At 44.0% G+C, this 27,530-nt stretch overlaps 1 protein-coding gene across 1 annotated transcript; it reads right to left on the reverse strand.

The window, feature by feature from the left end:
- Positions 1-1,230: 1,230 nt before the first annotated feature.
- KLB (klotho beta) lies at positions 1,231-26,798 on the reverse strand. Its single transcript, XM_066632919.1, is given in 6 exon segments — positions 1,231-1,631; positions 3,570-4,713; positions 6,093-6,361; positions 6,937-7,447; positions 25,963-26,709; positions 26,712-26,798. Coding segments are annotated over 6 exon segments (3,159 nt in total).
- Between the last annotated feature and the right edge of the window lie 732 nt (positions 26,799-27,530).

Here is a 27,530-nt window from a genome sequence, read left to right on the forward strand (position 1 = left end):
ATTGTTTTCAGCATTACCTTCACAACTTTGAAGACCAGAGCTCTTCTCCTGCCTTAACGGTGAAATTCCCAAAGCTTCAATAAATAGTGCAGTTGCCAACATGAAACTTCCATCTTGCTGGTGACAAATTAGCAAATGAATATTTGCACATCTGAGATGCTAAGACTTTGCAAGTTTGTTTCAGATTTTGTTCTATTGATGTATACAAGCAAACCACAATGATGACAGACACAATTTAAGTCAATACATCTGAAGATCTTTCTATAAAAGTGCACAAATTCTTACAACTTAAATGTCTTTTTTCAAGTCAAACAATTATAGCAAGTAATACCAGGGAAACAGGTCTGTTTGAATTATAATTAAATATATAAGTGAGCTCTTATTTGATAGAGGGGGGCCCCCATATCCACAGATATCCATACCCATAGATCCACTTATCTGTGGATTGGGTCTGCAGACCGCCCCATGGGCTCCCAGTGGCACGCCCTTGGGAGGCAAGTAGAGTAGATCTCTCCTTGCCTCCAAAGGGTGGGGGCAGGCATCCCCTCATATCCATGGATTCAGGTATTTGCAGTGGTTCTGGAACGGAACCCCTGTGGATACGGATACACCATTTCTCCTTGCCATACATCTATTTACTTAATTTTTAGAGTGCATTTCCCACTTATTTCCCACTTATCTTACAAAATCAAAGAATCTGAAAAGGGTGGAAAGAGAAACTGAGAAACTGCACCTTTCCATCTCCTCCTGTGTAGTAGTATAAGGCTGCAATCCTAACCAACTTTCCAGCACTGACATAAGGGCAATGCAACTCCAAGGTAAGGAAACAAATACCTTACCTTGAGGAGGCCTCCATGACTGCCCCCAACTGCAGGATGCAGTACATGTCCCATGGACACAGCTATGCCTGTGCTGGAAAGTTGGTTAGGACTGCATCCTAAATCATAGAATGATGATTGTTCCAAACCTGGCAAGGGGCAAACTCTCTTGGAGTTTGAAGTATGGCTTGATGGTGAACAAGGATGTGCGACTTAACACCCTGGGATCCCCTGCCTGTGTAAACTTGAATCGATGCTTCAGGATAACTGCCCAGAATCAACTACTTGGGGTATTCCAATTATACAAAGTTCCTTTTTTGTAGCTACCTTAGTATACATACCTAGTGTGACTTGGAGTGCCTTCAAATATCCCTCTCACAATTGCTGTTAACATACATGCAGAAAGATGACTCTATATTGGGTTGGGGACATTTTTGTATCTTGTTTTAACAGAAATGCTGCTGGACTGGAAGCTTTTTGACCGATACCATTTTATCCTTTTTCGTTTGTGAATTATGATAATACTTAAAAGCAAGATGAGAGTACAGAAAAGGCAGCATCCAAAAAATATGAATGACATTTTCTGCATTAGAAATAGGCAGAGAGTACAGGGTGCTTTTCCCTTTGGTTCCCCACATACATCATTTGTAGGCTCCAAGGGGAAGCCGCTGTTTCTAGTCAGATGGTTGTAGAATTGGACTGAAGACTTGGCTTTCAGTTTTGAGGTGAAGAATCCAAATTTGGGTTTGGATATTTCATCAGTCAGTTTAAATGCAAAGTAGCCTCTGATCTTGACTTTGTCAATATGGTAAGCTGAAAAGAACAACAAAGAAAATAGTAAACAATTAAAACTTCTGTAGAAACTGAAAAGCTTTTTGACAGGATTGGAAACTGAACCAATTCATCTGGAAGAATCCTTCTTCTTCAGCCTTTCCCAACACCTCCCTTGCTCTGTGTTACCCTCAAAAGGTTTGTTGCACTTCCCTCAAAGGTTATGCGTTATGGCCAAAGAAAGTGAATGTACAACTGAAATCAATGAGAAAAGTTAGTAAATGGCAGATTTAAGTCCCATTCATTTCAATGGTGTTTAGTAAAATTCATTCTTTGGATACAACCCTATGTTTCCAGCCATGACGTTAGAATTTGGTATTTTTGCAATCAGCATGAGGTTGCAGCTTTCCACAAATGACAGTATCCTAAGTAAGGTCCAATAGTTACAGTCTACAAATCTCTTGTTACTGTGTCTTGAAGCATAAGTGGGAAGGGCGCACACAATTGAGCACATGAATTATTTTTTGTCATGGCAGCTCCAAAAGCTACCATGGTAGCTCCAGGAAACTAATCGTGCCACCATTCATGTGGGAAAAGCTAATCCAAAACAAGTTTTCTTTCCCTTCAATGGGAGCAATTTGCATGATGTGTAAAATGCTTGGCCCAGCATTGTGTGTTTTGCGCAAATAGCAAAAATTTTCAGAGAGAAGAATTCTAGCCTTGCCTTCTCTCTGACATGCTAGTTTTCTAAATGTGGGCCTGTGATTTTTTTCTGTGGGGGAGAGTATTCCATCCTGTAAACTTGTACCTGCAGTTGTAACACACTGCCAAGTGCCGGGCATCATGTGGCATCACTTCCAGGTTCTTCCCAGAGGTGGGGTGCTTGCTGCAGCAGTTGGCACCTCCTGTTCCTTCTGTGGAGGCTCCCCTTCAAGGAATGGAATGGGGAGGAATGGGGGTGCAAAACTGCCAGCACCTCCTTCTGAACTAGGGTGGAGGCTGAGGCAGACAGCATGAACAAGAGGCATGCTTCCAATGGGAATGGTCTCTTTTCCCCCCAAAACAGCCTCATCTGAGAGAGGAACTGGGTGTGTGTGAGGTGGGGGAAGTTCATCGCCTTCTTACATGCTGTTTTTGTGTTGAAAAACACTCCCTGAAATGTTGATTTGCACAAAAAGTAGTGGTCTCATCAAAGCCCTTGTTTTAGAGTAAATTGTCACTTCAGTGGGACAATTTTTAGCACTAAAATGACACATGGGGAGAGAATGAGTTCCACCTTGTGTGCCCCAGTTTGCTCCCCAGTGAGCTGTTTTGAGGAGAAAAAATGCCTTTCTCCTCGGTTATATATCTAAGGCACGGGTGTCCAAACATTTTGGCAGGAGGGCCACATCAACTTTCTCACACTGTGTCGGGGGGCCAGGAAAAAGAGAATTAATTTACATTTCAAATTTGAATAAATTTACATAAATGAATTTATTAGAGATGGAACTTGGCCCCCATGCCAGGGTTTTGGAACCCCTGATTTAAGGTATGGCAGGTAGGGCACATGCCCTGGGCAGCACTTGAAGGGGGCGTTACTGAAAAGCAGCTTCCTGGCTGCCTCTCACCTTCTACCAAGCCACTGCAAACCTCCAAGCACAGCACTGTGCTAGGGGCCTGCAGCGGCTCCGTAAAGCCAGAAGATGCTGGAGAAGGAACGGGGTGGGGGGGTGGCAGCCACAATGTGAAGCTGCTGCCACCCTCATCTGAACCCAAAAGTGATATCATCGCATCACATGATGACACTGCTGAAGGCAGCGCTATCCCTGGATATGCTGCTACTTCCAGTTGGAAACATACCTCTTATGCACACATTTGTACATACATCTAGTTTGGCCCTTGAGTTGTTACAGTCCAGATGCAGGTTTGTCACTTGATTTGCAGCTTGTGAATCAAGTCTATGTTCTAGGATTATCTTGTCTTATCATGGCATCCACTCACCTTTTAAGGCTTCTTGTACATATTTTTTAACATAGTATTGACGAAGTCCATCATCATCATTAGACTGATCGTCCAACCCATTTGCTGTGATGTAAATATCTATGCTGCCATAATGCTTTTTAATCCAGTTTAGCATTTTGCGCAACCCCCAGGGTACGACTGCTGAACGTGATGGGGAACTCAGGCAGGAGATATCTTGAAGAAACTGAACATCCCGATCAAAGTCATACCTGCTTCCAATTTTCGTCTCATGGATCACAAATCTTGTGGTGAAGTGATTCAGTGCAAAAAAATCAGCTGCGCCTTTTACAAGTTTCTTCTCTTCCTCTGTGAAATACGGCAAAGAGGAAGCAGAGAGGCCTCTGCTATTCTTATAGGCAAGGTATTCTCTCATCGCTGCAGGATAGTCCCCACTCTTGAAAATTGGATCTGAAAACCAAGCAATTTCAAACTGAAGGAATCTTTCAGCTGCTTTCCAGTGTGTGTCAATAAAGGGATTGGCTGGCTCTGCCCAATCAGAATGTAGCGAGAAAGACACCTGACCATGCTGAAAGGATCGATATTGTTTGTCATAAACATGCCAAGCCATCGCATGTGCTATCAATAAATTGTGTGCGGCTTGGTAGGTACTGTTACTGCTGCTGTTATAAATATCGCTGAGTCGGTTGGGCTCATTCATTGTGATCCAGATTTTAACCAAGTCCCCAAGTTCCTGAAAACACAATTCTGCATAGTTTTTAAAAGCCTGGACAGTGGAATGATTTAACCACCCTCCATGATGGAGTAAAGGAGCAGGCAGATCCAAAGAGCGGTGTGTTGGATAATACAAGGTGACAACGGGTTGCACTTTGAGTTTGAGCATTTCTTGAATCATGCAGCGATAATATCGAAGGACTTGCTTGTTTACAGATGACAAATTGCCGCTAGGTATGAGCAGTGACCAGCTAAGTGCAAATCTGTAGTGGGTGAGTTTCATCCTTGAAAGCAGCTTAAGTTGTGTTTTAATGCTGACAAAATCGGTACACTGAGCTGGTCGGGTTTTCAGTTTCACTCCTGCCACTTTATAGAAAAGTCCGTCTCCAGTAATGTTCCAGAGATATAGGTTGGGGTCACAAAACTGAGGAGACGAAGCAACAGATTCTGCCTGTCAATGTAAATCAGAAGAGAATGTTTTGTTTTTAATGCCAGAAAGAATATTTGTTTTGCTTTCCACCTCCCCAAAAACAGAACACCAGTCAACACTGTTATTCTTGACTTAAGGAATTCTGCTTATGTCATAGAACTGGGGTGTCAAACTCATTTCATACAGAGGCCCATACAGTTAGCAATCAGGGCACCTGCTGAGGGCCGGAAGTGACATCATTAACCAGAAAGTGACATTAAGCAGCTGATGGTCAGAAATCAGCACTTTGTTCTCATTAACTGCATATGGCAGAAGAGAAAATATGCAAATCTTGATTGTATTTCAAGATATGGGAAAGTCCAATTTTCATGTGGGCTGCTGTTTCAGCAGTAACACCTCAGCACTGCTCAGCAGCTGAGAGCCTGAGGGTTGGATAAAAAGCTTCCAGGGGCCGCATATGGCCCCTGGGCCTTATGTTTGACACCTCTGTCATAGAACCCTTGAATGACTGAGGGCCAAAGCCTATCCAATTTTCTAGTGCCTGTGCAGCTGTGGGGCGTGCACTGCAGTGGGGCGTGCACTGCATCCTGTGGTGAGGAGGCAGTCACATTTGTTCCTCTACCTTGAGGTTGCGCTGCAGCTGCCCCAGTATTGGCCCTATGTCTGAACAGAGAGAAGTCAGGCTACAAGTACAGAGGCTCATTGGATTTTTCTAATTTATAGCTGTTGCATCATTCAGGTTCTTTTTCTGGTGCAGAATTTAGATTATGTTGCAGGTTTTTGTCTTTTTAATGTAGAGTGCTCAAAGCCCTGAAAGATTCAGGATGGACGGATGGACAGAGAAGGCTTTTCCATCCTGTTGTTGTCCCAACTGAAGTTGTGTGATCATTTCAGTGTTACAGCTATGATTGTTTGGCTAGGAGGTATGCATGAGATGAAATAAATGGGTGGGGTGCCAGGGTATGGTTTTATTAACAGCTTAGTTTGCCATTTTCTTTTCTGAGATCATTATTCAAAAAAGCTTGTTTATGTTAAGTAATGCCATCTCAGAGTGGCTGTATTCAGGATCACAGTACCCAGTCCAATTGGAAGTTGAGGACTTCCTGGGACTTGATAAATCCTTGCCAGTCCCTTTCCCCTGAGGTCAGACTCATGGCACAATCCTAAGCTTCCCCAGTGCTTGTATAATGTATGAAATTGCAAAATACTTGGATAAAACATTATTTCCAAAATGCCACTAACCAAAAGTGCAGTTCTATGCATGTCTACTCAGAAGTACGTCTGGTTGAGTTCAATGGGACTTACTCTCAGGTAACTGTGTATAGGATTGCAGCCCAAATGTTTATAGTCAATTGCCTCAAAGAAAAGACATTGAGATGTTTAGAATTATTTAATCTTACCTGAATAACTGACTCTGTCATTCCCCACAAGAAGCCACAGGGAAACCGACCATAAAAAGTTGGCGTCAATTCCTTCATAGGAAAACCATTTTCCTGTATTATTTGCTTGTAATAAAATGCAGATGACTTGGGAATCCGCTCTTTTTCTTTACTACTGAAATCTATATAAAATAACCCTCGCCTGATATTGTAACCATGTTGCCATTCAAATCCATCCAGGAGGGACCAAGCCATGTAACCAAATACTTCAATTTCATCAAACTTAATAGCTGCATAAAGGGAAAAAATGTAAAATAACCATATTAGCAAATACGCAATATGACAGGCACTATAAGTATGCAGAGCAAGATGTTTTTGGAAAAGGGCACCTGAAAACCAAATCAAAAGCCCTGCTAGATCCAGACTCAGGTCCTTCTAGTTCAGTGTCATGTTTCCCACAGTAGCCCACGGCTCCGAGGGAGAGGGGCTGCTTGCACAGTCCAGTGAGGCTCCCTGCAAAATAGTGCTTTGCACCCCTTCTAACTACACTACTGCTCTGCCTCTATGCCCAACCCACCAACCAGAATTGTTGAATGAATAAGGTGCCAATCTGAGGTGACCGCCTGCAAATGTAACATACTGTGAAAACATACATTTCACACAGGGACATTCCTCCAAGAATGACTGAAGCTTTCTGTCAATTTATACCTTGGTTTGCTACCACGTAACACACAGAGTAACTTTTAGAGCACTCACAGACAAGTTGAAGTCACTCACATCTCTTACTCAGACTTTCCTAGCAGTCTGCCTCAAATAACATCCTTCGATACTATATTCAGTGATTTTTTTTTAAAGGTTTACAAACCTTGTAAGACCTTATTAATAAAATTCTTCATGATGTAGATAACTGTGGTGTCTTCTGTTTTCACATGGCTACTGGTGAACCACCCATTTTCCGTAATGAGAATTCGAGGGCTGTTATATTCCAGCTTAATCCAGTTCAGTACGTCCCTCAGATTGAGTGAGAAGCTTTGCCCCATTTTAGGTAGCTTGTTTGGTGGCGTAAAATTATTAGGGCCAAAGGAAAATGCAAAGAAGTCAGCAGTCCCTTTTATATAGTCTCTCTCTGCCTTGGTAACATTTGGCAAGAGAGAGGCAAGTTCAGCCTTCAGCTCTTCTGGGTAATCTCCATCTCCATGTATTGGCTTGGCAAACCATCCAAGTACCTTCTGCATGGAGTGCTGACACTTTGCAATGTCTGAGTTGTCCGTGAAAGAGTTTGGTTCGATCCAGTGGGATCCCAATGTGATTGACAAAAATCCTTTTTGATGTGGCCGGAAATGCTTGTTATAATTATGCCAGACTCGTGCATGAGCCTAATGACAGGGGGAAAAAAATGGAAATAGAGAAGCACTCTTAAGTACTTAAAAACATAATAGGATTACTTGGAAATGTTTACTAACATCAGAGGTACAGATACATTCAAATATAATAATGCAGTTGCTGAGCCATTTAAAAATCTCTGTGGTTGCTAATGGACATAAATAAGATGCTTCTAATGGCAAATGCTTGTGGCTCTTTAAAGGCTAAAACAGTATTTCTCAAACTGTGGGTCAGGACCCACTAGCCAATTTCAAGTGGGTCCCCATTCATTTCAATATTTCATTTCTAATATATTAGACTTGATGCTTCCATGGTATGTGACTGCATTTGAGGAAATGTTACAGCTCTGTACTTTTAACAGAGTACTATGTATATGCTTTTAACAATGATAGTAAATGGAACTTACTCCGGGATAAGTGTGGGTAGGATTGCAGTCTTGGATTGTTAAAAATTTTCCTGCTTGATGATGTCACTTCCGGTGCAGATTCTCATTCTAAAAAAGTGGGTCCCAGTGCTAAACATCTGAGAACCACTGAGCTAAAAGATTTATTTTGCAAAAGCTTTCGTGGCAAGGCCTAAGAGAGGGGAGTAAAGGGGGTAATTTGTACCTGGGCCCAGGGTCAAAAGGGGGGCCCAGAAATTTCCTGGGATCTTACGTTTTCCTATCTACTCAGACTTGTTGCCCACACAGGATGCTGGGGACACTACCATGACTGGGGATGCTTGGGTCACTACTGATGCGCCATGGGTAGACATTGGCTCCAAAGACTTTTCCAGCCGTCTCTACCTTCCCTCCATCCTTTTTCGCCCCTCCCTGTCCCTATTCTGCTCACCTTTCACCCCTCCCCCTTTGCAAAGGGGCCCAAAAGAAACTTTGTACCCCTGATAAAATTCCTCTCAGAGGCCCTGTTTCGTGGACTCAAGTCCAACCATGGGTTTGTCTCCCTGTGGAGAAAAATGTCTACATAGGGCTCCTCTTGCTTTCATTTCAAATTCACACCTATCCATCTGGGATTTATCACTACAGAAAGCTCTTAATGAAAACTGACACCAGTGCCCAGCATTGTTGGGCAGCTGCTGAGAGTTCAGGGTCCTCAGAAGACCCCACTGCTGATGTCTGATATCACCTCTGATGCTACCTCTGTGCCCACAGCCTTCATGTGGGGGTGTCAGAATGACTTTCCTGTGAGCCACCCAGGTAGGAGGGGGGGAGCCTATAGAAAGCAGGTTGACCCCCAGAAATGGCCCCCAGAAACCTGGCCCCAACCCTGCTTTTAATGGTAGTTTTCCAGAGACTTTGTATTCTGTTACTGTATTCTGAACATTTCCTAACATCAGTAGCATTTGCAAAAGTAATCCTGAATACAGTCATATATGTACCTATCTATGTCAGGGTTGCAACCACACTGCTGCTTTTTATCACTACAAACTTCTGCAAATTCACCTCTTTGAGATTCAAGGACTTTGTGCTGATTGCTAATTCAAACAAAGTGTTTACAATCATGAGGAATATTCAACAGTCCAACCATTTATCAGAAGAATGGGCTAAATAGTAATTTAGGTGGATTTGGAGGGGGGATGGGGTGGGGGTGATTAGCCATTAGACAAATGGCCAGCAGAAAAAGGGCTGCACACACTCTCCTGCTACACCTCAGCTCTAAACTACAGTCTCATTTTTCATTTTAATGCTGCCCAACATTGCATATATGCAACAGAAATAAAATGTGTACCCTTGTGGGCCATAGAAATGGGTTAAAACACACACAAAGATTTGAGAACTTTGTTACATGTGTATTCACAAAATCTGTAGTTATCCCTGAAACGCAACTTTCTGAAAATAGAACTGCATGACTTTTAGCAGTCAGTAGCTGCTTTAAAATTTACCATACCCCAATTTTGTCCCATGAAGAGATTACTGTCTGTAGTTTCTGTTTACAAAGTGAGCTGTTAATGCAACACTCCCCCCGCCCTATTAGTGAGATAGCAGTGGTGTGGTAACTCTCCTCATGGCTAGAATTGGCACTTTTCTTCTTGCCAGAGGCTTTGGGCCTTTAACAATTGCATGATGGGCAAAAATTCAATATGAGCAGATAGCCCCATCACAGTCGTGCCTCAGAATCTGCCCTTGGTTAATTCTTGCTTGTGCATTGCTATTAAAGGTAATACAGTGGCATGGTATCTGTTAGAGTATGTGCCCCATACAGCAAGGCAATTTGGTGGCTGGATAAGGCAGGCCTACCAGACTGCTGCTGTGTATAAGCAAATGTAAGCATACCTGTCAGACAATGGGGCAAGGACCAATCAGGGTAAAGTGCTGAGTCATTGCACAGAACAAGGAGAGATGGGAAAAGCTAATGCAATCCCCACCCAGGATGATGCAATGACGTTCCTCAGGGATGAGGTCATGGCCTTTCCCATTGGCTGACAGGAGTATAAATGGCCAACAAGCACACTCCACTGTGTGAGTTGTAGGAGTGAGTTACTGCATGAATCTCTGCTGGACGGATACCTGATTTACTGGCTACTTGGACTGTTTGCTGGACTGCCTCTGCTTGCTGATTTCTGGAACTGCCTTCTACCTGTAAATACTGCCTGTAAATAGACTCTGGTGTTGGTACTTCCCTGGGTCTTGCCTCCTTTTTTTGGCGTTCTTCCCTGTGCTCTGAGCACCACACACTGCAGCTGCTGGTTTGTGCTTCTGCTATCTCTGTGTTTTGCCCAATTATCTCTAACAGTATCTGTGGATTTCAGTATCTGTGGGTACCAAGCCCATGGCTGGAGCATCTCATAGGACCTCCTGGATGTGACCAGAAATGCCTCCAGTGTGACCAGTGTGCCACAGCACATTGCTGTGCCATGAACAATCCACAGGTGTGCCATAAGAGTTTGTTCAAGTCTGCCATCATCAATAACTTAGCAAACCAATTCTGCTTAGAAAGTATTTGAAATTTTTAAATTTTAAGTCTTATCTATAAAGCAGGATGAAGCTGATTGCAGGGTAACCAGAAAGGGAGAAAAAAACACATGAGAGAGGCCCACACAAACTTTGCCCGCATGGGCTAGGGTTGGGGGGATTCAATTGGTTAAAGTTAAGGATTAGTATTAGGGCATTTTTCCTGTGGGCAATTCTTGTGAGGGCTTTTTTCATAGAACTGATTAAAGATTCACCCTGGGGGCTGACCCTGACACTGACCCTGGGGGCTGGGGCTAAGAATAGGCCCTCAGTTTGGCTGTACTTGTCGTAAGAGGCGACTAAACAGCCACCGGGTAGATGGGACTCGTCAGCCTAGGAAGGCAGCTCATCTAAGAGAAGGAAACTCTGACCTCAAACCTCCACTGCCTTGTGGCTACATCCAGTTCTGGAAAAGGCTTCAGGAGTCAACCTCGAGGCAAAATCAGGAGCCGGAGTCCCTTAGGCAGTTCATGGCTGAACACAGTCACGTTCTGGCAACTCCTGCGACGCCGCTGGAACCAACCGTATTGGCTTCTGCCTTTCCATTGGACCATGCCAGCGACGTGGAGAGGGGGGATTTGCTGCATGGGTAACAGCCTATCCTCCATACCTTCTTTACCCAGGCTTCGCGCACTGGAGAGGACACTCCAACTTCGCCATACGGCGTCGGCACAACACGGGAAGCAGCAGTTTACCGGTTATAAGTCTTTGCTCGATTGGCGTAGAGCATGACGCCAGGGGCTGCTTCCGACGGTGGGAGAGATAACTGCATCTCATTGGGCAGCTACCGCCCGCCTTAAGCTGGGCAGTCCCCAGCCAGTAAGGTGTTGCCTCGCCACGGTCCGTTAACCTCATGGGGTGCGTGGGGTTTAGGGTGAAAACCGACAAGCGGATCGACAACTCTGCACCATGCAACAGAAAACAGAAAACTACTGCCCTAAAGCTGGGCACCTGGAACGTTAGGACAATGACACCTGGCTTCTCTGATGACCTGCAAGAAATAGACGACGCACGCAAAACAGCTGTCATCGACATGGAGCTGAGCAGACTGCAGATGGACATCGTCGCCCTTCAAGAGACTAGGCTGCCAGATTCCGGATCTGTCAAGGAGAGAAATTTCTCATTTTTCTGGCAGGGAAAACCACCAAACGAAACCAGGGAACATGGCGTTGGCTTTGCAGTCAGAAATACCCTGCTGAAATCCATCATCCCACCTACTGTGGGAAGTGAAAGAATTTTGTCCCTGCAGCTCCAGTCATCAGCAGGACCTATCACTCTCATCAGTGCTTATGCACCGACTCTGTCGTCTCCAGCAGAAGCCAAAGACAAATTCTATGATGACCTGGCCACCACTGTCAAGAAAATCCCTGTAAAAGAGCCATTGTTCATCCTCGGCGATTTCAATGCTAGAGTTGGTGCTGATAACAGTTCATGGCCCACTTGCTTAGGTCAGTTTGGCACTGGGAGGATGAACGAAAATGGCCAACGCCTGCTAGAGTTTTGCTGTCATCACGGTCTCTGTGTCAGCAACACGTTCTTCAACACAAAGCCCCAACATAGAGTCTCTTGGAGACATCCAAGATCAAAGCACTGGCACCAGCTCGACCTGATCCTCACTAGACGCTCCAGCCTTCCCAGCATCAAGATCACACGCAGTTATCATGGTGCTGCCTGCGACACTGACCACTCCCTGGTGTGCAGCAGAGTGAAACTGCAAACAAAGCGACTGTATCACATGAAAAAGGAAGGAAGACCTCGCATTGATACCAGCAAGACCCGGGATCAGAGAAAAGTGGAGGAATTTGCACAAGCGCTTGAGGAATCTCTTCCAGGCCCGGCCGACGCAAACGCATCCAACAGATGGGAACATTTCAAGAATACCGTTTACAACACCGCCTTGTCCATATTCGGCAAGAAGACCAACAAGGCGGCAGACTGGTTTGAAGCCCACTCTGAGGAGTTGACACCAGTCATTGAGGAAAAGAGGAGAGCTCAAGCAGCATACAAGGCCTGTCCCAGTGAGCGCAACCTGCAGGTCCTCCGAACTGCTCGCAGCAAAGTCCAACAGACTGCCAGGAGATGTGCTAACGACTACTGGCTCCAGCTCTGTTCTGAGATACAGATAGCAGCTGACACGGGCAACATCAAGGGGATGTATGATGGTATCAAGCAGGCCCTAGGTCCAACACAGAAGAAAATTGCCCCTCTGAAGTCTGCCACAGGCGAGGTCATCCAGGATCGGGCGCAGCAGATGGAACGCTGGGTGCAGCACTACTCTGAGCTATATTCCAGAGAAAATGTAGTCACCGAAGAAGCACTGAACAACATTGAGTGCCTGCCTGTGCTGGAAGAGCTTGACAGTGAACCAACCCTAGAAGAACTTCACGTGGCCCTGGACTCCCTTGCCTTTGGCAAGGCACCTGGAAAAGACAGCATCCCTGCTGAAGTCCTAAAATGCTGCAAAGAGATCATCGTCACTGAGCTGCATGAAATCCTCTGTCTCTGCTGGAGAGAAGGTGGAGTACCTCAAGACATGAGGGATGCAAACATCATCACGCTGTACAAGAACAAAGGTGACAGGGGTGACTGCAACAACTACCGCGGCATCTCTCTCCTTAGCATTGTAGGAAAGCTGTTTGCCCGAGTTGTACTAAAGAGGCTCCAGGTACTTGCAGAGAGCGTCTATCCAGAATCGCAGTGTGGATTCCGAGCCAACAGGTCCACCACTGATATGGTATTCTCCCTTAGACAACTGCAGGAGAAATGCAGGGAACAACGACAGCCACTCTTTATAGCCTTCATAGATCTCACAAAGGCTTTCGACCTGGTCAGCAGAGACGGCCTCTTCAAGATTCTCCCCAAGATTGGATGTCCACCCAGGCTCCTCAGCATCATCAGATCTTTCCACAAGGACATGAAGGGCACTGTTGTCTTCGATGGCTCCACATCAGACCCTTTTGACATCCGAAGCGGAGTGAAGCAGGGCTGTGTTCTTGCACCAACCTTGTTTGGGATTTTCTTCGCTGTCCTGCTGAAGCAGGCCTTTGGAACTGCAACAGAAGGCATCTATCTCCGGACCAGATCAGACGGAAAGCTCTTCAACCTCTCCAGACTGAGAGCAAAATCCAAAGTCCAGCTGAAATGTCTGCGTGACTTCCTCTTTGCCGATGATGCAGCTGTCACTACCCACTCTGCCAAAGATCTCCAGCAGCTCATGGATCGTTTTAGCAAGGCCTGCCAAGATTTTGGACTGACAATCAGCCTGAAGAAAACACAGGTCATGGTTCAGGATGTGGACTCACCTCCCTGCATTACAATCTCTGAGCATGAACTGGAGGTTGTCCATGACTTTGTGTACCTTGGCTCAACGATCTCCGACACTCATTCTCTCGATACTGAGCTAAACAAGTGCATCGGTAAAGCAGCTACCACGTTTTCCAGACTCACAAAGAGAGTCTGGTCCAACAAGAAGCTGACGGAACATACCAAGATCCAGGTCTACAGAGCTTGCGTCCTGAGTACACTTCTGTACTGCAGCGAGTCATGGACTCTTCGCTCACAACAGGAGAGGAAACTGAGCGCGTTCCACATGCGCTGCCTCCGACGCATCCTCGGCATCACCTGGCAGGACAAAGTTCCAAACAACACAGTCCTGGAACGTGCTGGAATCCCTAGCATGTATTCACTGCTGAAACAGAGACGCCTGCGTTGGCTTGGTCATGTCGTGAGAATGGATGATGGCCGGATCCCAAAGGATCTCCTCTATGGAGAACTCGTGCAAGGAAAGCGCCCTACAGGTAGACCACAGCTGTGATACAAGGACATCTGCAAGAGGGATCTGAAGGCCTTAGGGATGGACCTCAACAAGTGGGAAACCCTGGCCTCTGAGCGGCCCGCTTGGAGACAGGCTGTGCAGCATGGCCTTTCCCAGTTTGAAGAGACACTTGGCCAACAGTCTGAGGCTAAGAGGCAAAGAAGGAAGGCCCATAGCCAGGGAGACAGACCAGGGACAGACTGCACTTGCTCCCGGTGTGGAAGGGATTGTCACTCCCGGATTGGCCTTTTCAGCCACACTAGACGCTGTGCCAGAACCACCTTTCAGAGCGCGATACCATAGTCTTTCGAGACTGAAGGTTGCCAATACAATGATTAAAGATTCAGAACAGAGTCTATCAGAGGTGGCAACCCCGAGGAATGCTACAGAATGACAACATGGAACTGTCTGGTATCAGCTGTTTTATGGGTTTCAAGATCTCTGTTAGAACTTTTATTCAAGGTCCGTGCATTAATATTGACCTTTGAGATGGAGGAAAAAGGAGGTGTCTGCACCAGCCATGTATGGATGAGTCATGCAACAGGATTTGTGGCCTTGTGTTTGTAACTATCACTCACTCTAACCCAGGGGTGTCCAAAGTTTTTGGCAGAAGGGCCACATCATCTTTCTGACACTGTGTTGGGGGCCCAGAGAAAAAAATTTACATTTAACATTTGAATAAATTTACATAAATTAATATATTAGAGATGGAACTTATATGAATGAATGAAGGTCTTGCAATAGCTCAAGGCCTATAAAAGGCCCTGTACAAAGCAAGGCTGGCCTTTCCTTTGCTGCTGCTACTGCATCACAGATGTGAAACAGCAAGCAGAGGAGGGAGCCCTCGTCCCACAGCTAACTTGAGAGGTCAAACAGTCGCCCTCACGTTGAGAGTGGTTGCGTCAGGCCAGTGTGGGCTCCAGCAAGTTTCCACAGGGCCAGAGGCTCATTGGAGGCTGGGGTTTCCCTGAGGGCTGTATTGGGAGTACTCAAGGGCCGCAAGTGGCCCCAGGGCCAGGGTACCCCTGCTCTAACCTACTCACAAGGTTGTTGGGAAAATCAACTAAAATAACTCTTTGTGTACTGCTCTGAACATTTTGGACAAAGAATGGGATATAAATGCAATATATAAATAATAAAAATCAGGACAAGTGGTTTGGGGGTAATATTTCCTTTCAGAACATCCTATCACTCAATAACACCTGGAAGCAGCAGGGTAGCTAAAGGGGGTGCAAAGTGCTAAGTTTTGCAGGGAGCCTCACCATGCAGTGCAAGCAGCCCCCCTCTCTGCTGTGCAAGCAGCCTCACCCCCTCACCTTCAGCATACACCTCCATTTTGCTCTCACAGCCCAGAATGGCTCTGAAGGGGCAGGGCTGCTTGCACAGCACAGTGAGGCTCCCTGCAAAACTTAGTGCTTTGCACCCCCTCTAGCAATGCTACTGTTCACAAGGAAGAAATGCAAAATCTTCAAAAATCTTTTTCCCACTCCCACTCTAGGACACTGCAGCAGATTAACTGCAAAACAAACAAGTATAAAAGTGAGTATAGTATATGGATTATTTTTAGTACATCTCGATAACAATTTTTCCTCCAGCTGTTTTAATATGTAATCTATTTTATACTTTGAAGATCAAGGCTAAATATGAAGGCTAAGTAGATAGTGGAGCAAAGATCAATACTGAACATTATATTCTAGGCACGCATGGCATTAATTTCTGCACATTCCTCTTACTAATGCAGTCCATGTACAATGCCGAATGAGTTAATATAAAGCCATTAGGAATGCTTAGATTATTTTGCAATGTCCTACTGAGCAGATAATAATCTCTAAATGATTATAAGCAAGGGAGAGATGCTCATATTTGTACTGCCTTCTCAGCAATGGCGAAAGCATCAGTGCTGAAACAAGTTCCAGAAACACAATTCTTCTTAACTAAAAAGTCTGCAAAGCAATACATCTTTTTGTGTCATCTGCTCCAATGTGATTAAGCCATGTTCAAATTTTTTTCTGCAAAAGTTGCCTGAAGGTCACAGGGAGGGAAAACTATAGAAGGGAATATCATTTTGTACCCTACAGCCAAGATAACCACAGTGTACAAAAGGCTCACCTGATTCCTTTTCTAAATATCAGCTGCCCAGTCTGCCTCACAGGGACCCTACCTTCTCCAAAAGGTACTTTGGAATGTTGGGAAAGACCAATTGCAACAGTGTGGCAATGAGGAGTGTCCCCACATATTTTTAAAGTTGTCCGGAGCACAGTGTATGTCACTACAGTGCATCTCAAGTAAATGTATTCACACTTTATAGCAGCAATTTTCAACCTTTTTCATCTCATAGCATACTGACAAGGCACTAAAATTGTCCAGGCACACCATCAAGTTTTTGATAATTGATAAGACACATCAGGCTGCCAATGGGGAGCTCACATCCCCCATTGGCAGCTGTGGCTAGTGGCTGCAGCTGTGCAGTACACCCTTTGCTGAAAGCCCAGGCCTTAACTCTTAAAGGGGCCACTGCAGACACCACATTCTACCTCTTCCTCGCCAGATCTTCTGAGATTCCAATACAGCTGGTTTCCTTTATTTTATTTATTTTGGCATGGGGAAACCTTTCACATATGACTTCTCACCTGCTCTCTGAAATGGAGCAGCTCAGATTATACTACCTTACTCTGCATAATGTCTAGATTGGCTTTTGGTGAAGGTATCTATACAGCTTTTTCCTGGCTCTTGTACCTGCAACCTAACATAGGAAGCATATTTAGCCACTAAGGATGGCTAGTGAGAAAGGAAAAAACCACAGAAAAAAAATCTCTCATGTTATCAGGCACTCACCAAAGTAGTCAATCCTAAGGTAGACCATATGAAAGATGTTAATTGGAACTCTGCTCCAAGTATGACAAGCTATGACACCATGTTTTTTCAGATATGATGAAAGGAAGACATTACTTAATGTAACTTTAGGAAGTTCTAACACAGGGCCATTCCCTGACACTCAAAGCCAGTACTTTTTCTTGGAAGAACACAACATTTAGGTCTTCTCTCTCTCAGCCCAATCCTATCCACACTTTCCTGGGAGTAAGCCCCACTGACTGTAATGGGACTTACTTCTGAGTAGACATGCATAGGATTGGGCTCTCTCTCTCTCTCTCTCTCTCTCGCCTTTTTCAAAACTTTTCTCACATTGAAGGATTTGACAGAAATGCATTACACAGATTTTTTATACATGGATTTTTTATCTGCTAATATTATAATACCGTTGTACAAATCGATGGTAAGGCCACACCTGGAGTATTGTGTCCAGTTCTGGTTCCCGCATCTCAGAAAAGACATAGTGGAAATGGAAAAGGTGCAAAAGAGAGCGACTAAGATGATTACTGGGCTGGGGCACCTTCCTTATGAGGAAAGGCTACGGTGTTTGGGCCTCTTCAGCCTAGAAAAGAGGCGCCTGAGGGGGGACATGATTGAGACATGCAAAATTATGCAGGGGGTGGACAGAGTGGATAGGGAGATGCTTTTTACACTCTCACATAACACCAGAACCAGGAGACATCCACTAAAATTGAGTGTTGGGAGAGTTAGAACAGACAAAAGAAAATATTTCTTTACTCAGCGTGTGGTTGGTCTGTGGAACTCCTCGCCACAGGATGTGGTGATGGCATCTGGCCTGGACGCCTTTAAAAGGGGATTGGACAGGTTTCTGGAGGAAAAATCCATTACGGGTTACAAGCCATGATGTGTATGTGCAACCTCTTGATTTTAGAAATGGGCTATGTCAGAATGCCAGATGCAAGGGAGGGCACCAGAATGAGGTCTCTTGTTATGTGGTGTGCTCCCTGGGGCATTTGGTGGGCCACTGTGAGATACAGGAAGCTGGACTAGATGGGCCTATGGCCTGATCCAGTGGGGCTGTTCTTATGTTCCTATCATTTGACTCAACACAAATGGCCCCTGCAAATGAGAAGGAATGTGCTGATCCCTGGAGCAGGGGAAAAATGCACCCCTTTAAAATCACAGTTTAAAAAACTGCTTTTTACTGTTGCAGAGAGACAGTCATACAAGTGATTACAGGTATAACCTAAGTATCCACAGATTTTTCTATCTCAAAGCTGATGAGAAGGGCCCTTTAAATTAAAGAAAAACCATCATTTAATAATGCCAGAGAGGGCAGCCAGCTGACAATCCATCAACCATTCTCTCTGCAGACTTTACTCCTCCCTTCCCCCTGAGCATGTGAAAGTAGGCTAAATGGCAGCAATTATCACCTTCTGCATTCTTTCCCCCTTGCTGGGGCTCCCGTGAAGGGAGGGATTGCTCCCTCCTAGTGAAGCCTAAGCTCCTGGAGAGAGACTGATTGACTCTGTGTGCATTGCAAAGGTCATCAAGGCTGTTTTTAAATCACCAGAGCAAAGAAACTTTGTTTTTTAAATTGATTTGCTATAGTTCGTTTTTTGCCATCCACATGAGTTCTTGGAACCCTCTGGAACGAGTCTCAACCTGTACATTGAAAATATCCTGTACCTGTATTTAAAATCTGTAAAATTCTTGAAGAAAATGTTCTTAGCAGATATTGTAAACCAGTTAGTATTGACTACAAATAATTACCCAGGTAAAGGATTATCTTAAATCACCTTCCCTATTGTGTCAGTACAGGAGAAACTAGAGGATCAAGTGATGTAGTGCTAGTTAACTAAGGCTTTCATCCTAATTAAGCCAATGACTTATCCTGGACAATACCTTTTAGGGTTTCAAAGCTCTTATGTCTAAGGTTCTATTCTGTGTGAGGGAGACCTCTTCTGCTTGCAGAAAAGCTCTTTTACACCTTGCACCAGTGCATTGCATGAAAAAGTGAAACTAATGCTAACAACGTTCTTCCACTTGTACAAGTTCTTGCACAAGCAGAAGGATGAGAACCAGGGCCTCATGAGGTGTGAGCCAGAGGCCTGTGTTCAATACCTGAGCCCATACCTGCAATCTACTGATGTCACCAGAGCTGTTCCTAAGTGTGTGTGAGGCCAGGACAAAATCTGCCTGGAGGAATTCTCCTTCTGCAGCATACAAAACACGTGGCACAATTTTTTTCAGTCTTTTCAGATTTTCCCACTAACTGCAATCATTAGTTTCCCTACCCTCATTACCTCTGGGTGACTTCTATCCATGTAACGTGGAGGGGGGGCATGTCTATCACAGTTCTGCATGTTGGGGGGGGGCAGCATCCAGCTGGCACACCACCAAGTCACAAGCCTTATTCCACATTTTCTGCTGCTGGGGTCACTCATTGCCACTGCCATTGCATCTGTGGCCTTGGTCAGCCAGCAAGGTGGGAGGGAAGAGCTGGCTGGCCAGTGGATTTTTATTTATTTATTGGATTTATACCTTGCCTTTCTCTTGCCAACACAAATGCCCAAGGAGGTTTTCAAGGTGCTCACAAACCACAGTAACAAAACAATAAAACTCTTGGGCGTGTGTTGAACTCCATGGGGGTCAGCATTATAGTGTCCCTATGGTCTGGGCACCACTTCTTTCTCATGGTTGACAGCCACCACCTCTCCTCTTTGCCTCTTCCTGCCTTGCACTGTGGTACTAATCAGGTGTACAGAGGCTGACTTGACAATTCCCTGAGTGCTTTCATGGTACAAGGTGATCAAAAAGATAATCAAGATAATCTGCATTCTGTGCAGATATGGGTACTACTTTTTGTATTGGCAACCTTCAGTCTCGAAAGACTATGGTATCGCGCTCTGAAAGGTGGTTCTGGCACAGCGTCTAGTGTGGCTGAAAAGGCCAATCCGGGAGTGACAATCCCTTCCGCACCGGGAGCAAGTGCAGTCTGTCCCTGGTCTGTCTCCCTGGCTATGGGCCTTCCTTCTTTGCCTCTTAGCCTCAGACTGTTGGCAAAGTGTCTCTTCAAACTGGGAAAGGCCATGCTGCACAGCCTGCCTCCAAGCGGGCCGCTCAGAGACCAGGGTTTCCCACTTGTTGAGGTCCATCCCTAAGGCCTTCAGATCCCTCTTGCAGATGTCCTTGTATCGCAGCTGTGGTCTACCTGTAGGGCGCTTTCCTTGCACGAGTTCTCCATAGAGGAGATCCTTTGGGATCCGGCCATCATCCATTCTCACGACATGACCAAGCCAACGCAGGCGTCTCTGTTTCAGCAGTGAATACATGCTAGGGATTCCAGCACGTTCCAGGACTGTGTTGTTTGGAACTTTGTCCTGCCAGGTGATGCCGAGGATGCGTCGGAGGCAGCGCATGTGGAAAGCGCTCAGTTTCCTCTCCTGTTGTGAGTGAAGAGTCCATGACTCGCTGCAGTACAGAAGTGTACTCAGGACGCAAGCTCTGTAGACCTGGATCTTGGTATGTTCCGTCAGTTTCTTGTTGGACCAGACTCTCTTTGTGAGTCTGGAAAACGTGGTAGCTGCTTTACCGAAGCGCTTGTTTAGCTCGGCATCGAGAGAAAGAGTGTCAGAGATCGTTGAGCCAAGGTACACAAAGTCATGGACAACCTCCAGTTCATGCTCAGAGATTGTACTACTTATGCATCCCATATGATGAGTAGCATCTGTCTATCTGTAGAATGTAATGAAGTATTCCCATTCTAAGATCTTCTAAATATTCCTTAGCAAGCAGCTGTTCAGCTCTAGGCCACCCTTGCTCCTTTTGACATCTGAGCAGTTAAATTGAAGGCATCCAGAGGGCAGTAATCAGCAGGGACAGAACAGAGGTTAATCTTGCAAGACCTTCCTGCTTTTATGGAATATTGCTTTGTACAGTTCTTATGGAGACAGGAGTCCATGCATTGTAGTAGTGAATGGGTTAACAACCCATACAGCCAGCAATATGTCTGGCTCCTAGCTTATTACTTTGTCACAAGTACATAATTAAGAAGAATGCAGAGAATGGGTGATAGCATTACTACAACAGGCTTGATGATCCTTGCATTTTCGCCATAGCATAGCCTATTCTGCATATCTTATGATAAGGTAAATCATTCATTGGTTTAAGGCCTATACTCAAATCAAGTAGAGAGTCCCTAACTTCAAACAAAGGGAATTATCCCTTATTGTTACTGCAGAGATACTACAAAAATGCTTCTCTACATGGTGACAGTAGTAGTTGGCAACCTTCAGTCTTGGAAGACTATGGTATCGCGCTCTGAATGGTGGTTCTGGAACAGCATCTAGTGTGGCTGAAAAGGCCGATTCGGGAGTGACAATCCCTTCCACACTGGGAGCAAGTGCAGTCTGTCCCTGGTCTGTCTCCCTGGCTATGGGCCTTCCTTCTTTGCCTCTTTGCCTCAGTCTGTTGGCCAAGTTTCTCTTCAAACTGGGAAAGGCCATGCTGCACAGCCTGCCTCCAAGCAGGCCACTCAGAGGCCAAGGTTTCCCACCGGTTGAGGTCCACTCCTAAGTGGTGACAAGCATATTACATGTGTCCCTTTCCTTAGCTGAATGGAATATGTATTTCTCCATGAATTATTAGCAGAATCTGGCTTCCAATAAATTACATGCTGATTATAGAACCCATTATAGTCTACACAGAAATGTCTTGTTGGAACAGCAATCATATTGAATTTGCTCATTTCTGAAGAGGTTAAGCTACTATATGCCAGTTGGATAGACTCATGAGATCTCATCTCAGTTAAGTTGCCATAAGGTTCCTTCTTGTTTTCCTGATAGAGGCCTGTAAAAACAGGGTGACAGGCAGAAATTCCGCATGTTCAGCTTTCCTTGTATTTCCATACCAGGAGAAATAGTATCTTTTTGCCTTTCATGCCAGTTTTAAATGAACAGAATGTCTATCTAGAAAATAAACAATAATTCCAGCAGGTTGTCCATCTGTTTATAGGTAGCATTACCATCCTGCTCTTGTGCTTTTAACAACTTGATGTACAAAGTTGGTAAAGTTTATCACTGGCTAACATCTGCAAAGCAAGTTGGTGTTAAAGGCACAGTTTCAGTGACTGATTGAAAACCTGTCAACCCTTTTTACAGACCCTTTAAGACCTCCATCTTTGCAAGATCTATGGATTCCGTGAGTTAACATATTCTTCCTGATGAGAGCTGGTATGATATCGTCACTAAGAGCATGTGGGCTTGGAAGTGCCAGGTTTGAATGTATTCTCAGGGCCCAACTGGATGTTTTGGTGGCAGTTGTGTGTGTTTAAACATGGAACCTTCAATCATGTAGAAAGGAGAAGGCTGGAGTCCAATGAGGTGTGTAGGTGAGGGGAACTGAAGCTGTTCCACACCCACAGCTCCCTCACCCCAGCTTTGAACCCAACTGAAGTTACTTTTGGTATCAGAATCAGCTGAAAAGTATTTAGGGAGAGAGAGCTACAACAAGTGTCACAGGCAGTGGAAGGGTCCTGTCACTGGTGCACTTTTTTGCTATTGAAATAGTATCCCACCAATGTAAAAGGGCAATTCTATGCTTAAACACATAGAACAGCTGCTATTATGTTTGCTTTGACTGTCAGCCACAAGACCATGACTTTGCCTTTGCCAAGTCACCATTTTCTCAGCCACTAAGGGCCAAACTAGACAATACGCAGGCTGCATGATTGGAGCCTGTGTGTTTATTTTTCAAACACAAATAGTATGTGGGGCTCTGAGCTGGATTAGAATTGCAGTGAAGGGAAGGTATTTTAACCCTTTCCCCCTATAGTCCAGATCTAATTATGCCCCTCCATTGCTATTTGCTTTGAGAGAAAATCTCCTACTGACATCAATGAATACTTCATGAAATGGGAAAATTTTCTTTTTAGACAAGAAATGCTTCAGTTTCACACATCTATGAACTAAAGTTGGAGTCCAACTTCTCCACAAATCACCAAACCAAAGAAAGGACATACAGTACATGAGAGTCACACCTACCCTGATGATCTGAGTGGAGAATGTAGCCAGGACCTAAAGAATTATCCATGTGAGAAAGGGTGTGTATTTGTGTTTTCCAAACATCAACCTTCTATGCTGCATGCAAAACAATTTTTTAAATGACAATTTGCTATTTAAATTATTTCTTAAAAAGTAAAAATGCTTGGACTTGCCTAAATAGTGCTTTGAATCCCAGCCCCTAAAGCGCTCGCTCTCTCTCTGCTGAGAGGGAAAAACAAATTCTCCAACCTCAGACTTACAAAGGTTACTTACAAAGGTTCCAATGTACATTATTGTAATAGAGTTTTTCTTTTGTTAAAGAAAAACTGTGGAGTAAGTGTTAAAATAAATGGAACAACTCTGTCCTGCAAGAAAAAGAAAGACATAAGAAACAAGAGTCCAGCTGACTCCTTCAGCTAATGTTGGCAAAACAATTCTTATCTGTTTTTGGAAACAGTTGGGGAGAACCCCCACCAACTGACTCAAAATGAAGATCAAAACATGAGAGTACTCCACTAATATAAAACATGCATTATTTCTCAATTTCCAACAAATATAAGAACATCTGGGACCTGTTTGATTTTGTTTTGAGACAAACACTGTCAGTATTTGCTATTACAGCATTAGCATTTTTTCTCAACCTGAAAATCTGCCAATAATAAGATGAAAACATACATACACACACCTATATCACCATAATGATCCACTTCCTCCCTCAGTGCTGGTGCCATGTTGTTGGGGCCCCAGGACAAAGTCTGGCACTGGGGCCCCCATGGTGATCCCCCCACACCCAATGGTGCACTGAGGACTACCACTGCCAGCGTTGCTGAGAGTTCAGGGATCAGCCCAGCCAGTTAGGCTCTCAGCTAGTACCTGACCTTGCCAATCCTTGATACCGACCCTGATACATCATTTATTGAACAAAATTTCAAGGTCATAGCTTTCACTGGGTAAGTCAGATATTTAACTCTGGACACTGCCTAAAGATGAAGCACCACATAGTCAAGTGTTGAGTACATCTGCAGCTGTTGACTCTGGCAGTGATGGAGGCCTCTAAAATTTGGCTAATTGACCCCTTTCTCTCCTTGCCATAAGATATGGATCAAACTACCCTTGATGCCAGAAACATTGTTCAAGCATCTGTTTTCATTAAAATAGCAGCTATGGGGGGGGGGGGGAGGAAATGAGTATTGGGACTCTATAAGTGCAGAGGGAAGAGGAATTTAACCCTTTTCCTATGGGTTACACTATGCTCCCAAGTAATCTCCTCTCCTGATGCTTCCATTCTGAGACCAATTACAGCTATGATATTAGTATACTACAGTGGTTCCCAAAACTTTCAACTCCCTTGACCTAGTGGGCCATTGGCCATGGTTCTCCATCAGGGCTACAATTCTATACATTGTGTAGGGCAGTGGTTTTTTTGCACGGATTTTGTGGCTCCCCTTACTGATTTCTGTGGCTCCCCAAAGAGCCAAGGCTCACAGTTTGGGAACCACTACTGTACTATATAGGAGGGAGAGGGCACAATCCTAACCAGGTCTACTCAGAAGTAAGTCCTATTTTGTTCAATGGGGTTTACTCTCAGAAGAGTGTGGTTAGGATTGCAGCCAGAGAAAGATAAAGAGAGAAAATGAATGAGAATATCCAGTATTTAACTTGGTCCCCCAAAAGCTTGGAAGCAAAATTCTGGAATTGGGGCTGGTAGTGAATTGCAGTTATAAGGCAAAGGCGTACAGGATATCTAAAAGACAAAGAGTTCTAGCTGTGTTTAAGATACATGTATTAACTAAAGATAGTTATCTAACATGGTAGAGAAGCTACCATTAGAAAACAAAGAGGCATATTGGTAGCACTTCTGTTAAGATATGTTTCCAATGACACAGTGTGATTATGTTGTATTCCTTTCTAATGAAAAACTGAGAAAACTCAAATTATGCAGGTCTGAGATGCAGTACTGAACAAAGAACTCTGATTTCACTATCCATTAATTGTGTAAATAGAAAGAAGACAAATTATTTTTGGTGTAAAAGTCAACTTTGGAAGGAAAAACTAGGTACGTGAACCTACTGTTAATAAATTTAAACAGATGCAAAAGGAATTGGCCTGACGTCATTCCGAAGTTCTTAAATATTGACATAAAGGATGCCAAACAATTAAAAAAAGAACTTGGTAACCCTGTTAGTTCGGTATAGCGTCCACTATTTGCAATGTAATTTTGCCAGGCTAAGATGCATTATTTAATTATTCTACATTGGTGAATGCGTCATATAACCCTAATTTGTTACAGTTAAGACTACTGAATAAGTGTTGGCTTATGCTAATCAGATCATCTCATCATATGTAGGGTTGCTATTGGGCTAGGCAAACAAGGCATGAAAGGAAGTACAAGTTTTTCCATGGACGCATAACAATTTTTAAGGACACAATCACAATTAAGCAATGTTAAGACATATTACTATTGATTTGAATGGATATGTACAGTATCACCCTAAATACGCTCACTCAGAGGCAAATCCATTGAATTCAATTACAGTAATTCCTCAGGAAGGACTGTAGCTTGAAGCACATGATTAACTCGACTGCTGAAATAAATGGCATTTACAAGTGCTTCTCTTTGGTTGAATCATGCCATAAGTCTGCCGTTTAATTTTATATTTAGCTAAATTATAATCAGCATTTGAAGAGAGACAAAGGAAGGCTTATTTTTTTGTAAAGGTTTCAGACTATATAACAAAGGAAGAGACTATTTATTTACACCCATAGTTACATTAGCATCCTGGTTTCACTGTTATACTGCTTTTCCTTCTGTTATTTGCTGCAGTAATACTTTATCCATTTATATGAAATCTGGCTGTACTGTACCTTGATCAGATTGTGTCCTACTGTGTAGACAGCTCTTTCCAGTCTCTCTCCGGGTGCATGAATACCTGTGCCATACCCATGCCAAGCAACTAAGTAAGGGTTGTGGATCGTAATCCAATACTTAACTCGATTCCCAAAAGTTTTGAAGCAAAAAGTAGCATAGTCATTGAAAACTTCGATGAGAGATTCATTTGTCCATCCCCCATATTTCTCTTGCAGTACCAAAGGCAAATCCCAGTGGTAAAGGGTGACTATAGGCTCAATCTGTCTGTGAGCTAGAGCATCTAGGAGTCGGTTGTAGTACTGGAGCCCTTTATCATTGACAGCTGTTACCATCCCAGTGGGAAAGAGCCTTGGCCATGAAATTGAAAACTGGTAAGAAGAAACTCCCAAAAAATCCAGAGCTGACAAATCTTTTTCCAGAAAAGTGTAGCTGTCACTGGAGTTTTCTGTCCTGGAACCAGCTTGGAAGTGTGAAGGGATGAAATGTTCCCAAATTGATGGTCCCTTTCCATCCTTCTTCTGGCTGCCCTCCACCTGAAATGCACTAGTTCCCACACCCCAGAAGAACTTTGTGGGGAACGTGTCTTGCAGAAATAGCTGGGTTTCATTCACGGGGTTTACACTGTGTTCTTTTTTCCACACAGATCTTCCATCCCTGTAAAGTCCAGTAACTGCTGGTATAAAAAACAACGGCCATATGGCTACAGATCCCGTCAGCTGCTGGGCAAACATTATGTCCCTTTGGAACCTATGTTAAAAGTTACATTTCTTTTACTCAGGCTGCAGAAAATCCATTCACTCCCTGGGTTCCCTGCTGCATAGTCTGTCTTCATTTGCCACTAACTGCTGGAGTGTCTTATCAAAGCTGCAGTAAAAAGCTTGTGACAGTAAAACCCCTGTCAATGATTAGCTTGAACTGCAGGACTTAGGATGGATCACAAAAAGCAACATAATTCCAGGGCGGTGGCCTTGTTATAGCCACTGGAACACCTAAAAGGTGTTTGTTGGTTCAGAATAAAAAGGTTATAATCGTAAATGCTTCTTATGTCAATTTATAGTTGTTCTCAATGTCTGAAACAGAAGTAATAGGAGCTGGCTGTCAGAGATTGCCGGTTGTTGATTTGGTTACATTTCAAGGAAACAGAAAAGAATTGTCTTCTTGATGGAATTTCCTAAATAAAGAACATGATGCCACAGCTTTGCAAAATCTGTAATTGCTTCCTGCAGCTATTGTAGCAAAGAAGTCAAAAAGTCTGATTATGGCAATGAAAAACTATCACATTTATTGCAGCATGAGCTTTCATAGGCAAGGGTTGATTTCATCCAATGCAAGAATTATTTATTTCATTCAATATTTATATCTCATGCTTCTGTCTCAAAAAAGAATTCTCAACGTGGCTAGACAATGCAAGAAATCACAAAAATAAAATACAATAAAAATCCAAGACCAAAACAAAAGAACAGCAATGAAAAAAGCAACAAAGAAACACCAATATGAGAGTAGCCTACTGAAACATGAGTTTAAGTGGCATGGTTTTTATTTGATGCCTTAAAGCATAGCCTAC

This window comes from Tiliqua scincoides, chromosome 6 (assembly GCF_035046505.1).
Source record: "Tiliqua scincoides isolate rTilSci1 chromosome 6, rTilSci1.hap2, whole genome shotgun sequence".
Taxonomy (NCBI): domain Eukaryota; kingdom Metazoa; phylum Chordata; class Lepidosauria; order Squamata; family Scincidae; genus Tiliqua; species Tiliqua scincoides.